Raw genomic sequence first — 14,580 nt, forward strand, 5'->3', positions numbered from 1 at the left:
AGGCACTGGAACAGATTCCTCAGAGAATTCATGGGTGCCCCATCCCTGGCAGATGAGTTTCCCCAGAAGTGCTCAGGTTGAAAAACTGAATATGCTTCCTTATGATTACCTGACTGTCTTGTGCAACAGAGGGTGAATTGGGCATTTATTCCCTCTATAGATACTCAGTAAATACACTGAAGGTGCATTCTTATGATTATTTGTACCAGTGTTTCTCACTGAAAACCAGGATGAGTCAATTGTTTACAAAATTTTAGATAAAAAAGGTACAGTGCTGCTCAGTTCTAGCTCAGGGTGCCAAAACAGTAGGCCATTGAGATATGTTAATGACAAAATATTGTTGAAGTTCTTGTAGTAACTACATTCAGCACACTTTCTTTTGAAAGAGTTGTTTATGATCATAATAAGTAAGGTTTTGTGCCTGTAAAAAGGCACAAACTAAAAATACTTTAAGTGCCAGATGGAGAGCAAAGAAAGATGTTTTGCCTTTATTGAACCTCACAGTTATGTTTAACCATTAAACATTGCATAGTCATTTGATTTTGTCTATTTAAAAGAATGTTAATCAACATTGGAAAATGTACTAAAATCAAGAATATAATTTAAAAAGCAAAAGGATTTATTTTGTCAGCTCTTGAGTTGTTGAATTTTTTATCACACACAGGAGTGGATTTCTGTAATAAATAGTTGTCATTATGGAAAAAATGCTATTATTTTTCCTATTTTTTTAAGTGCATATTTTAAGTTAATATTTTCATGTCTTCTGTAATCATTTCAGACAGATTTAAGAACGATTGGCAAGAAATTCCTCCCCAGTGACATCAATGGTGGAAAGGTGGAAAAGGTAAACAATATTTTTACTTCACGGTTCTGTATTCTATGATTTCTGTGTGATGACAACTTTCTATGGTATATTAGTCTGGTTTTGTTATTATGTCACATACAAAAGCCCCTAGTATTTGAATATATTACAGTCTAAATATAAGAACATAAGCTCCATGAAAGAGGAGTTTTTGGTTTTTATTTCACAACTTTGAAATGCTTAAATAAAAATCTGAACAACTATGGCAACTTCATTTGTTGCTGAAAAGTAATTTAACTTGTTTGGTCTTGACGTTGCATCAAAATTCCATCTTTTCCCCTCATTATCCTGAGAGGGCAACAACGCAGGTCAGAAATAAATGGAAGTAGCAGTTTGATTCTAATATACAATGATACATGTTACTTGCTGTTTTACTTGACTGCTGACATCCATGGCTATAGTTATGCCCTTTATGTAATATTCCTATGGCTGTGAATCCTACTGGTTACTTGGATAAAACGTGTGAGATGGTGTAACACCTTATGTACTAGAGAAGACTATTATACTTGAAACGTGGGTTTGCTAGGTTTTAATGCATGTTGTGTGTTTAAGTAAAAATGAAGTTTGTACCCTTCTGTATACCCTTCCTGTTTTGTTCCTTTCATGTGGTTCAGAGAGTGGATAAATGAAGGAATTTAATTTTAATTTTAATATTAATTTTATTTAGCAGTTTTTCTCAGTTCAGTTCTTTATCCCTTACTTCAAATATTGACAGTCTAGTACTGATGTGAAAGTTCTAGGGAAACTTATTTCTTCACTGTTGAAATTCAGCTAGTGGTAAGTTAAGGTGGGTTTGTTTTAAGAAAGCAAGATTGTTTGATGAGAGAGTCTGTTAAGACCTACTTGGATTTGTTTATTCTGTTGTCTAAATCCAATGGTCACTGCTGCAAGCACTGACTTCTACAAGAAAAAAAAGTACAAACATTATTGTCGTTTTTGCAAAGCACATTTGAGAGAGAGTGTCCATGGCAAGATCATAGATTTTAGCTAGGCAGCAGTCTATGCATGCAGCATCTTACTTAGTAAACTAATGTTATGGCAAGAGTTTTATTAACTTAATCTATATTCATAGATCTTTAGAAAACTATTCTGAAAAAACCCATACCAGACACTTGCGAGCCATTTCCAGGAGGATGATAATCCTTCAGATTTTGGAAAGAATTACACAGAAAAAAAACCTGCTTGATTTATTTATCATTTTTAGCTCAAGCTATTAGATAGTATACTGAATCCTTGGTTTCTTAATTATAATTTCCTTTTTTTGAGTAACATAAAGCAAATCTGACTCCTTAAACAGCACTGCTGTTTAGCTTCCAATGTTCGCAAATGCATTGTTATAGAGCTATATGTTTACAAAAAAAGAATATTTACTTTATGGGAGAAGAACAACTTCTTTATATAATCTCTCCATAGAAAGTAGTTTGTTTTTCAGAAATGTTCTAGTGAAAAATAGCAATTATGTGCTACTATTGTTCCTCTCAACCAAGACTAATATCAGTATTATTTATCTATATCATGAGAACCTATTATGTATTTCCATCTTCCATAGGAAATAACTTCAGTTATTTAAAAAAAAAGTTTATGTAATTATTTGCCTGTTATAATAGGCAAATAGTTGCATAAAAGCTGTAAGAGTCCTAATATGAAACATGGGTAATTAACCATTATAGATGGTTATCAACTTCAGTCAATAATACACAGAGCTGTTTCACTCATTTAATATCTATATTTTGAATGGGTTTTTTAAATATCAAAATTACCAGCATTAACCACAAGATGGCCACATTTGCATAGGATTTGGAAAAACTGAGTTTTCCCTTTTCCATCTGGAGGACTATATACTATAAAGATAGGTTAAGTATTTTTAAAGGAATTAAAGTGCAAAGAAGACTATAAAGTTAAATATATAATTTAATATCTGTTACATTTAAGTTGTTACTGATTTTCTCTTGAGAACTTGTATCACTGCAATGCAAACATTAACTGCAGAAGAAGCATTCAGAAAGGATTTAACTTGTGATCTCAGAGTTCCTTTCTGGGTACTGGCAAATTCATGGTAAGCAGTTCAAAACATGAGGTGCCAGCAATTTACTTCCTGTTAAAGGTTACTCGTATGCTTCCCAATTTGTGTTTCATTGTTTTTTTGATTGTGGATTTTTCTTCCTTGCAGCCTTTTTAATTTATTTTTTTTCAAAATGATGATCAGATTTGTTGCTCCATTTAAAACTGATCTGCATTTTAAAAAGCCTCTTTCAGTAAAAGTGATTGCTACATCAGATCTTCTACTGCCATCATAGTAAAGTTACTGTACTCCTATCCTCTTATTTATTAATTTCTTCTATTTATATGTACTTTCTTACTGGTTATCTGCTCTTATTTTGTGTTCTTCTGCCTACCTATTCTGTTTCTTCAAGATTAGAAGCTGGTGAACTATGCACTTCTTCATCTTTTCGCTGTCATTTAGGAGCTAGAGATCAGTTGAGCAGCCACAGACAATGTTTTTTCAGGGAAATTAAAATGACTCGGCTATAGCTGAAATGTGATGAATGGTTTAGGTGGTTGGTTTGGGCTTGGATTTTCAGGTGGGTTTATTTAGCTTTATTTTGGTGTTTTTTGGTGCGCTCATTCTAGGGGAGGTTGTGGCTTTTTTGTTATTTTTTGTTTATTTTTTGGTTTTTTGTTTGGTTGGTTTTTAGTTATTATTTTTGGTTTTTGTAACAGAGATTGTGGTGTGTGTAGTAGGGTATCCATTTTTACATAATCAGTTGACAAGTGATGTCCCTTCAGTTTGTTATGCTTTGGTTGGACCATTGTTCAAAGACACCATACTTCTAGTTGGTTGGTACAAAGCAGTTGTACTTGAAATTTCCTCTTGATTGAAACAGATAGTCTTCTAAGGTGGTTTTTTTGTTCTTTAGAAGACTTTGTAAGTGACACCCTGTAGTGAAGTCTTATCTGGACTCCATGCTATTTTCAAAATGACAGTATCTATGTTTTTGATTGTTTGCCTTCTCAGCTGTTTTCATTCACTTTTATTTTATAATTGATACCTCAGAGATGGTGAAGCATCACAACTGTTTCTCTGAAAAGGCCATCTTTATCATGCTTTAGAACACAGAGTACATGAGTGATAGAAATTCAACGTGACTGCCTGATCAAATTACACTTTTCTTTGCCTGGGGGCATCTGTTGGTGTGTCTAGATATTGCAGTGTGTTTGCTTAACTGTGCTAACACTTTTGTCTTTTCTGTTTGACTTATCTAGCTGGAAGGGCCGTGTGTCCTGCAAATACAGAAAATTCGCAATGTTGCTGCACCAAAGGACAATGAAGAATCTCAGGCTGCTCCCAGAATGTTACGTTTACAGATGACTGATGGACACACAAGCTGCACAGCTATAGAATACAGTAGCATGTCAAAAATAAGGTGAACAACTTTCTTTTCCATTTTTTCATTTGATACGTAAATGTCCTTGAAATAGTGGAAGTGTCCTTGATAATTTATGAAAAAAAACTGCTTGACCAAAGAGGCTTCCTTCTTGGATTTGTACATAAAGGAGAAATTTATATTCAGCATGCAAAGGTATATATGAATGTAATTTACAGTTCTGTTTATGCTGAACCACATAATGGAAGAAAGTGGATTTTTGCAGCCATCTCTTATGAGTTGTAGTTTCACAACACACAGCATTCTGGGGATGTGTGTAAACTTGGGACAAATTCCCAGTTTTAAGTAGTAGCAGACCTGCAGTTTATCTGACCTTTGTAGCAGGAATTTCACAGACTTGACACTCCTAAACCAGTGCAACTAATGCTGCTTAACCATGGGCAGGTCTTTAACTTGGATATTTCTTCAGTTAAAAGTGAAGGGTAGGAGAGCTCATTACTGCTGAGCGTGGGGATGTTTTGTGTGTTGGGTTATGAAGGTGCTAAAACCAGTGTCTGGTGTTTAGTTTGCAAAGTCATGGTGTGCTCTGCACTCTTCTAGTTCAGATAACGTTGGTTTAAAAAAAAAAACAACCCTTCTTATTCTGTCTTTCTCTATTAGCTGCAACAGTTGGATATAGATATTTACAGTAATTTCACGACTATAAGGCACACCCTGTTGACTAAAATTTTCCCCCGAACCTGGAAGTGCGCCTTATAGTCTGGTGCGCTTTATATGATGTACAAAGTTGCGAAATTTGCTACCCTGGAAGTGTGAGCCGTGAGCTGTCAGAACATTTAATGATATTTTAATTTTAGCTTGTGCCATCAGAACTTGGACTATCCTATTCCAGTGCGAATATAAGGAGAGCAATAAAGGAAGGCAAACAGACTCCTGTGTGAGATTCTAAATCACACAATGTGTAAAAAGATGAACACCCAGTACAAGACATAATTTGAAAGCTTTTTGATAATATCTCAAAAATGTTAGAGAACTCACCACTCTAGCAATGTTGTGAGCTCTTCTTTTTATGTAACATTTAAAGATTTAATTCATGTTATATGTAATTGTTTCAGGTTTGATGTTGGACTGTTAAACTGCAATTATATATTGTTTCAGTACATAGTGTTACTTTAAATAAATAAGAATCGCAGTTTCCTTTTCATTACTATGTTTCAATTTACCCCTTTCCCCTTGTCTAATTTTAATTTTTTTCCCCTGTATTTCTTTCATGTCTGTTTTTTTATCTCATTTTCTTTACCTTTATCAGAACAATCCAGAAATTTAACATTGCTAAAGTTAAATGCCACTGGTACTGTAATTGTTGACTCCACTATGAATGTTCCTCACCATGTGGTATGGGCCTGTGGTTGCAACAGTAGCTCCAGCATATTTTAAAGAGATTATTGTCTCTCAATTGAAAGGTTTTAACTGGCTGTGTCCTGTTCTCACAAGAAGAAACAGTTTCCAGATGGCACTGCTTGTCATATCTTTCAGTTGCATGTTGGAAATATATGATTCTTTTATGCTTCTGCTGTTGTTTTTCCTAGGGTAGATTCATATGAGAAGAAGATAAAGTGGGTCCATATGCAAGCTGATGGCAGAAAATATTCATATGTTTTTGAATTTTAGAGTAGTGAGAGAAGAAGCATTACAAGATGTGTGGTTTTTATATTTATTCTAGTGCAGTTCTAGCTCTTAGCAATGTGTAGAAAGGTTCCTTTCTAACCACTCTATGTGTCTGCTAAGTTAAATGTATAAAAAAATTAAATGATTAACTATTTGGAAATCCACTCTTAACTGTAAATATGAGGAACCTACCTTAGTCAGTTGTCTGAGAATATCATCTGATAGCCAAAACAAACCCTATCCTTAGTTTGGTATTATGAAATTCGATATTAAGCAAACAGACAATTTGCTGATATTCATCTCTGTTAGAATCTAATTTGCAGTATGGCATTTTTGTATAATGGGTGGGAAATGTTCCAATCAAACTATTGAAAAGTACTGTGCATTTTGATGCTATTTTTTATCATGGCGTATGAAAATGTTGTAATTATAATGAGAGTAGTTTTTTATATGTTTCTTTGTGGCAGAATTTAATAAATGTAATTGAATTTTTAAATTTTGTTTCTTTGTTTGTACCTCTAGCCTGAACACTCCACCTGGAACAAAAATTAAACTTTCAGGAATTGTTGAAGTGAGAAATGGATTCTTGCTGTTGGATGACAGTAACACAGCAGTTCTTGGAGGTGAAGTGGAGCATCTTATAGAAAAGTGGGAATTACAAAGGGTGAGGTAACACCACTGGAAATGGTCGTCTAACAAGTTGCATGTTAGATTTAAAAATGTGAAGCTTATTCTGTTTACTATGAACTTTCGTATAATAAGCTTTTAGAACTGTATTGTCCAGCCAAATGTATGCAAGTAGGTCTTATGTATAATGTTGCAAATTAAAAAATTACAAGTGATCGTTGCATGGGAACTGATTCCTTTCTGCACAGATTGAAAACATTAATCAAACATCTTACATTTATTTTGGTAGGTAATCATGGGTGGTTGCTTTCTTAAACAGTGAGTGTGTTTAGTACCAAAATACTATGGAATTCTGCCTTTTACAGTGATTGTCTACAGACTGTATCTTTTTGGGGGAAAAAATAATAGAATAACTGTACAGAAAGAATTGAAGTTGGTAACCTCTGGTATGAGCCCTGTATTCCATTTGTTATCAGTACTTAAGATAAATTGTGTTTATGAAGTCAAATTGGAGACTTAAATTTCTCCCAACAAGGCATAATGTAACTCCTTTCCTTTGGTTTCCGTCCCAGTAGAACAAAAGTGGCTGCAGGAATATTTTTTCATATATTTTCTCACAAACAGGTAGAAGTTCCTAGGTCAGGAGTTGTGACCCTGCTACCATTAATCCCAGATACTTTCCAGATTAACTATCACTACTACAACTATGCACATCTCTCTGTTTTTGCATCCACATCTCTGAAACTGAGTAGTTACTTAGGAACATGATGGTTAGTTCTGTATGAAGTACTCATTTTATTGTTACTCCTACTAAGTTGGGCTCAGTAATTTTTGTTAGAACTAACCTTCTTTGGTATTTGGTTGCACTTAATAGATTTTGGCAAACTGGGCCAAAATTAATCTGAATTTTAGTGTTATGCATTCTAGCAAATTCTGTTTGGCATCCTTCAGCTTTTGTAGCTGAAAATAAGGGTTTTTTTAAAACACAAAAGCATTCCTGTTTTTAAATGAAGCTTTCAAAATAAAAAAGGTTCTGGGGCCAACAGCAGAAACATCCCATTTTATGATTTTTATTCTTACTTAGTATTAAGTCTTGTGAGTTCTCAGTTAAAAAACACTGACTTTTAAGGTAGTTGGGGCAGAAGTGAGAACATAGAGCTAACATGTTCTTAAGAATGCCGTGCAATTCACAAGACAAGAATAGAACTGATTTGCTTTCTTGGTGATATTTTAGATAGTCTGTTTTCATATTTCTTCTACCTGGACTTCAACAGGTAAGTTTTGCTTTATACTTAATTGGTTTTTGAAATCTGTATCAAGAAATAACTTGGAACAGACTCTATTTACGTAAATAAAAAAAGCAAAGCATTTAATTATCAAGGGAGTGCTGCTGACCACAACTTTCAGCACTTGTTAGCCAGTTCTCTTGGCTGTATGCAATATGTTTAATAGAGTGGTAACCATCACTGATTTGCTCTGTTAAGATACAGAAAGTTAACTTTTGCTGCTATCCCCTCAGCGCTCTGGTTCTCAAACTTTTGGAGTTTGCCAGAGTATTGTTTTCTTTTTCTTATTGACCAGATCACAGCACATGAATGTGGCAATGTCAGAAAAGCTGTGAGTGACAAGGAATCATCTTGGGCAGGTGAACCATGACCACTGGAAATTGTAGTTCCAGTTCTATATCTAGACTGACAGCTAGACAGATAGGGCTCAAATCTGTAGAAGCCAGATACTACATGGTTAGCAGTTTCCCTATGAACTTGATGCTTTTATCCTGTTCAGAAAGGTTTGTAGGAGAGTACAGCTGACAAATAAGCATAATTGCTAAAATATCTGAGAGGTGATAAGGACATTGCCACTCCTTTTCTAATTTGCCACAGAAACGTAAATAAAATGCTGAGTTGTTTTTGCATAAAAAGACATAAAACTTTTATTTGTGTAACTGTTTCAAATTACTTGTTTTAAAGCTAGTTTTTTATTTTTGAAGGCAGTTTTATCTTTTCTCTCCACTAGAAACTCTGAGATGTGTTAATTTGGCTTCATGTGTAGATGATGAAATAAAGGAGTTTTATACTTAGTATGAAGTTGGTGTTAAGCCAAATAGCATTATGAAACTTCAGAATGAAAGTTGTTTATCCTGTCTTAAGGTATTGCCCTTGCACCTACTTGTCAGCTTCTGCTTGTTCAGTTGTATTACTGTTTTGTTCCATTCAGAACAGTGTTTGAAATTGCTTTCAGGAGGAATCAAGTTTTAGTAATAAAAGATTCATACTACAATGCATCATATGTGGAATGAATGCAGTGTTATCACACTGCATGAGGAATAAATGTGCTCTTCCTTGTAGCATTCAATTTTATCGTAAATTGTTGCCTGGATTTTGAACTCTTTTTAAGTGTCCCTATTTAAGTGATAGTAAATAAGTAAGGAAGGAGTAAATGGGACTGTTACTGTGAAATTTTTTTTTCTAGACTATTTGGAAATATAAGGTAAAGTATTGTGGATGTATTTAGGAAAAAAACATGGTTCCAAATAATTATTTCTTTATGTTCCTTATGTTCTCATGGTGACTGATGTTCCAAAAATGAAGGATTAGTATCTGTAAGATATTGCTGCTGCCCTTCCTATAGGGGAACAGTATTTCGTATTACTATTAAACAAAACATCGGACAATATGTAAGTGAAGTTTGAAGCAAATCTGCTGAGGTAATTGGTGAGACCGTTTGGCAGGCACTTAAATTTTTAACACTTAGAATTACAGATCATCTAAAAATAAAGCTTTGTAGTATACTTAAAGATTTTTCTGTTTTGGTGAAGGTGAGGCTAAATATTGAGATTCTCTCATGGGAAAATGTATACTTCAAAATACATATATAAAGAAAGGTGAGGGTACAATAGTACATAATATCTAGCAATCTCATATTGTAAACTTTAGTTTTTTAAGAGATTCTCTAGGAAATATGGTTTTAGTGTCATGATGCAAATAGAGCAAAATGGATAAAAGATGTACACTAAATGCATTTACAACAAAATTTATTGTAAAATATAGATACTGCTGAGTTATGAGGAAATTTAATTGTAAGTTAAAAAAGATTGTGTGTGTTGCCCCTTTGCTTTTTTATTTGGTGCAATGTGAAGCTTGGTTTCTAAAGCAGTTGCTCTCACTTCTCAGCAGAGAGTACCCCTTGAGAAGAAAGTATCAGGTCTCTTATTTACCATTAGATGATTAGAATTCTTTCATTATGGATAACAGTTTTATGCAATAAATGGTTGTGATTCAAAATTCATGTAGGTAAATGTTGGTAAATAGGCAGTCAGTTTTTAAGGGCTTTTTTTGCCATTTGGCTGATGCCTTAGGTTTTGAGACCTCTATTCTGCGTGGGTGGGCTTTTCTGTTGTGCTCAGGATGATGAAGACAAAATAGTCCAATTTCAACCATGGACTTCAAGGACAATTTCTCCACATCTCAGGCCCTAAGCATAAACAATGTGAAGAGAGAAAGGTGGGCCAGCCAGTAAGCCAGGAGGATGAAACTTCACAATTTGATACTATTAATTGGATGGTTGACTCTTGTATGCAAATGGACTAATATCTATAAAGGTGCAAGTTCATGTGACCAACTCCTCTTTGGCTTCCGTCTTGGAGCCATCCAGGCAGAGGCCATGTCTGTGACATTGAGTTCTGTCAGGGTGTGGCCTTGAAGGCTTTTCAATAAATACCCATTTTATTCCCCTTCACTCTGTGTGACTTCTGTTCTAGCTCCTCTAGGCACCATGGCCAATTGCATATTTGGGCAGTAGATTGTTCCAATCTTTTTATTCTGCCTGATTTCTTGATTCTGATTTGGGAAAGAAAGAAGAAAGTGTAAATTCAGCATGCTCTTCCTGATTAGAGGACATGAGGAATTATTCCGATGCTTGGGTTCTTGTCTAGTGTATAATCATATTTTTTAATTATAATTTGATTCAATGTGGGAGTTCATTCCAAATTTGCCTGCATTTCTCTGTGTACAAACAAACAAGCAAACAAACAGAAGTGCCAGAATAAGGGTTTATTGCACCTGGAGTGCCTGCTCTGGGGAAGTGAAGTGGCTTGGCCATGAAATCACTGTTGTACTATGCTGCTTCAGTTAATAGGTACAGGGAGGTGTGAGCGTGCTGCAGTGATCAGCCCTTGGTTAGCTTATATTTCTAAGGCAGTGTTTTAAGTGAACTGATTGAAACTAAAGCAGAAAAATTTTATGATTTCATAGCTTCTAACTACTTTTTTTGAATAATTTATTGAATATTTTATCAGTGTTTTTTGCTCCGAGGCACGAGCAAAAGGATTATTCTTTTTTTTCAACCTTAAAAGGAATTAATAGCTATAAATTATTTAGAAAATGGTCTTTGGCTCCTGAATGAAAGTAGTTAACTTGAAAGAAGTGGACCAAAAGTTTTAATTTGGGTGTGTGTTAGCTAAATTAATCTGTTGCTTAGTTTAAGAAATTCTGTAATAGCGGCTTAAAGCTTATTCATGTTTATACTCCATTTCTCACATGATGGATTTAAATCAATTCTACATCAGGGTAATAAATATATAGGTAAATGTTATATATAGCCTTAAGTAATTAAGGCTGTCTCTGACAACAGAGAGTTTATGAAATCATGCATGAATGTCCATTGAGCAAAAAGGACAGTAAGAAATGAAGACGAGAAAAGAGATACATTATAGGAAATGCAATTTTGGTGCATTTTAACAGCATTAAGGAACTGTTCATTTTTTTTCCTAGTAGCGCAGCATTTTCTTTCCAAAAGTGGCAAAAATGCATTTTTTTTAGGGAGAGATCACAGTCTGTGTGCTTATGCAGCCTTGGCATACAGAGTTGCTGTATTATATCGGGATACAATTTTGATTAATCCTTTTTGTGTTCGCTTATGCATGGAATGATGAATTTCACAGAATGGTTGAGGATGGAGGTCATCTGGCTCAGTCAAGGCCACCTAGAGCCAATTGTCCAGGACAGTGTCCTGGCAGCTTTTGACTATCTCTAAGGATGGGGACTCCCTAGCCTCCCTTTCTCAATCACCCTCACAGTCAAAAAAGTGTTTTGTGGTGGAGGGAATCTCCTATGTTTCAGTTCTGCCCATCTTATTGGGCACCACTGAAAAGAGCCTGTCTCCATTGTGCAGATTGATTGCTAAGGTCCCCCTGAACTTTCCCATGTCTAGGCTGAATTGGTCCAATCCCTTTTTAAAGGTGCTGTGTGCCTTTACAAATCTCTACTGGCAGCAAGTTCATTGGACATTGTACAAAGAAGCATCTGCTATTTTTGTGCTCTTTTGTTCTATTAGTGTAGATTTTGTTATATAACTGAATTTTCTACATTTGCTCTATGTATTGCCTTAGTGATTATGCAAAATTCCATAGTTTTCTTTGTTTCTCTGCCTCTCCTCCAACCCTCTTCTTAATTTAGGTAACCCAAGTTTTAAAAATAACTATCTTGCAAGTTTCATATATGTTCTGAAATAGAGACATATATCATATAATCTGATTTCTGTTTGCAATTTATTACTTATCAATTTTCTTTTACAGAGTTTGGCAAAACACAATAGGAGTAACATTGGAACAGAAGGTGGCCCTCCTCCTTTTGTACCTTTTGGGCAGGTATAGTGTACTTCCCTTTGTCACTTCATAAAAGTACCTGTGTTATAATATCTAGGTAACTTGTTCCAATTAAGTAAAGGCCATCAAAACACCTTAGATCTTGATAACTTGGATATAAAAATTGTGCCTGTTAAAAAATACCCCAAAACTGTGTTAATCCAGTCTCCTTTTTTGGCCAGTTTCCAGTAACATTTCCTCTCAATTTCAAACTTTGTTTAGTATGTGGAGCCCTTGATTTTGCTGATAAGATCACGTAGGCACTAATGCAATTCCTACTTAAATGCCAAAGAATTTGGCAAGGATCAGCAAATTTCTAAGAATCATTGTGATTACATCATGGTGTCTTAGCTACATGATCATATTTTTTATCTGAGGGTCTGCTACTCCTAAGGAATAAAACTTGAGAGGTATTTTTTTCAAATCAGCAGGCAGAAGAATTAAAAATTAAATAAGAGTTAATTAAAATTTTCTTTTGCATTTTCAGAAATGTGCATCTTATGTGCAAGTGGATAGCAGAGACCTTGATCGCAGAAAGACTCTGCAAATGACAAATACTGTGAAAACTGTTGCGGACAATGATGAATTTGAAAAGCAGAGAACGGCTGCTATTGCTGAAGTAGCAAAGAGCAAAGAGGTTAGAATGCATGTGTTGCAGAATTTTATTTACTGTGGTGGATCTTTTCTTGTTAAGTAATTCTCTCGTAAATGACAAATGCTTTCTGATATTTGCTTGCTTATAATTCTACTCCTGTATCTTTAAAAAGATGAATCAGACTTAGAGTCCTTTTGAATTGATGTTCTTATTTTAATAAAGCTAATAAATGTATCATGATGTTTTATTGTAGATATGATTTTGCTACCACTACTAAAAAATGAGGGGTTTACAATTTTGCTAATAAGATTTAAGTAATAAATGCAGGTTATCCATTTTCATCTGCTGTTAAAATTCTCAAAGCCCCATGATTCCCCGAATGCAGGCTGAAAAGATAGCTAGGAAATTTAGTTCTAATGCATCAGATTTTTATGTTCTCCTTTGGTCTTCTTTTTAGTTTATTTCTCAAATTGCTTAGTAAGTTGTAACACCTAGAATTATATACCCTTTTTACAGCCTCATTTGGGCACAGAGGGAAAAGATTCCTAACTAATAAATGAATCTTTTTCTCTGTGTGTGTGTGTGTGTGTGTGTGTGTAAATTAGTGCTTTATTTGTTGACCCACAGCATAATCAAAAAACACCCAAAAATCACTGCAACAAAATTACTGCACTTTTTCTACTAGCTAAATATTGAGGCTTATTTTCATTATTTCTGTTTGCTGAAATGTTATTTTGTGCTTATCTAAAAGACCAAGACATTTGGAGGAGGTGGTGGTAGTAACAGAAGCAATCTCAGTGTGAGTGCTGGAGGGAATCGAAACAGGGAACTGTTCCAGAAAGAGAAGATAGCAAAACCAGAGGGGAAGAATGAAGGTGTCTACCGAGAGCTGGTAAGATGGAAGACTGTAATGGAGTCTTAAATGTGTAATATTAAAACCAAACCCCAAGTATAACAAGAATAAAATCAAAACACCTTGAGGAATGATGACTTTTCTTTCAATTAATTTTGAGGTCTACTTAGAATATTTATGATGCTTTTGTACCTTACTGAGATAGTTATGAGTTTTGCTGTTATTCTGGGCTAAACATTTATTCAGTAAAATTTAAATACGTATCTCAGAGGTTAGATTCTATTAAGCTTGGGGTTTTGTGGGTTTTTTGTGGGGTTTTCATATGGCTATTTTTGAATCTGTAGACAGAATGTTATATTCATGGAGTTTCAGTTAAAAGAGTTTTTGATTGCAGCTGTTGAAGTAGTTGGGTGACTGGTGTGATTTTGGTGCAGGTCCAGTGTTATTTTTTTTGTACTTAATGCTTTGTAATTCCTGTTTTGACTTTTTGTCATCATGGTCTATATAGTTTGCAATAACAGAGCCTGCATTTCTGCAGAAGTAAATTGTTTGCATTTCTTTGCTTTCTTCTGTAAAACCTCTTGCCAATTATATTTTCTCCATATTTTAAGAAATAACTGGGTGTTGCATTGTCTGCAAAAGTTGTGAAAGGGTTCAAACTGGAACAGATGGCTAGTTTTGATACCCATATTATTTTGAGATATTTCATTTAGTTTTCATATAGACTAGAGAATTTGTGCTTGAAAGCCTGTAGTAGTAGAATTGAAAACTAATGAATTAAAAACCATACTACTAATATAAAAATCCCTTGATTAGCTGGTTCTTTTGAGATTTTATGCATAGATTTTATATAAAACTGAAATATTTATCAGCAAAGAATAAATATTGTTTCAATTAAAAATAAAGAAAAATAATGTAAAATCTAGTGGGTTTATAGAGTGTTGT

The 14,580-nt window shown here is 34.4% G+C and overlaps 1 protein-coding gene across 3 annotated transcripts in view; it reads left to right on the plus strand.

The window, feature by feature from the left end:
- Positions 1-14,580, plus strand: part of TDRD3 (tudor domain containing 3) — a 99,781-nt gene that overhangs the window by 48,954 nt on the left and 36,247 nt on the right. For 2 of the 3 annotated variants that reach the window (XM_033051126.2, XM_033051127.2), the window contains exons 3-8: positions 779-844; positions 4,127-4,287; positions 6,439-6,580; positions 12,119-12,190; positions 12,675-12,824; positions 13,534-13,674. In XM_033051126.2, coding sequence (XP_032907017.1) covers positions 779-844; positions 4,127-4,287; positions 6,439-6,580; positions 12,119-12,190; positions 12,675-12,824; positions 13,534-13,674 — 732 coding nt within the window. The remainder of the gene's footprint in view (positions 1-778; positions 845-4,126; positions 4,288-6,438; positions 6,581-12,118; positions 12,191-12,674; positions 12,825-13,533; positions 13,675-14,580) is intronic. The other variant, XM_033051128.2, reaches the window with a different exon arrangement.

Source organism: Catharus ustulatus, chromosome 2, assembly GCF_009819885.2.
Source record: "Catharus ustulatus isolate bCatUst1 chromosome 2, bCatUst1.pri.v2, whole genome shotgun sequence".
Lineage (NCBI taxonomy): Eukaryota > Metazoa > Chordata > Aves > Passeriformes > Turdidae > Catharus > Catharus ustulatus.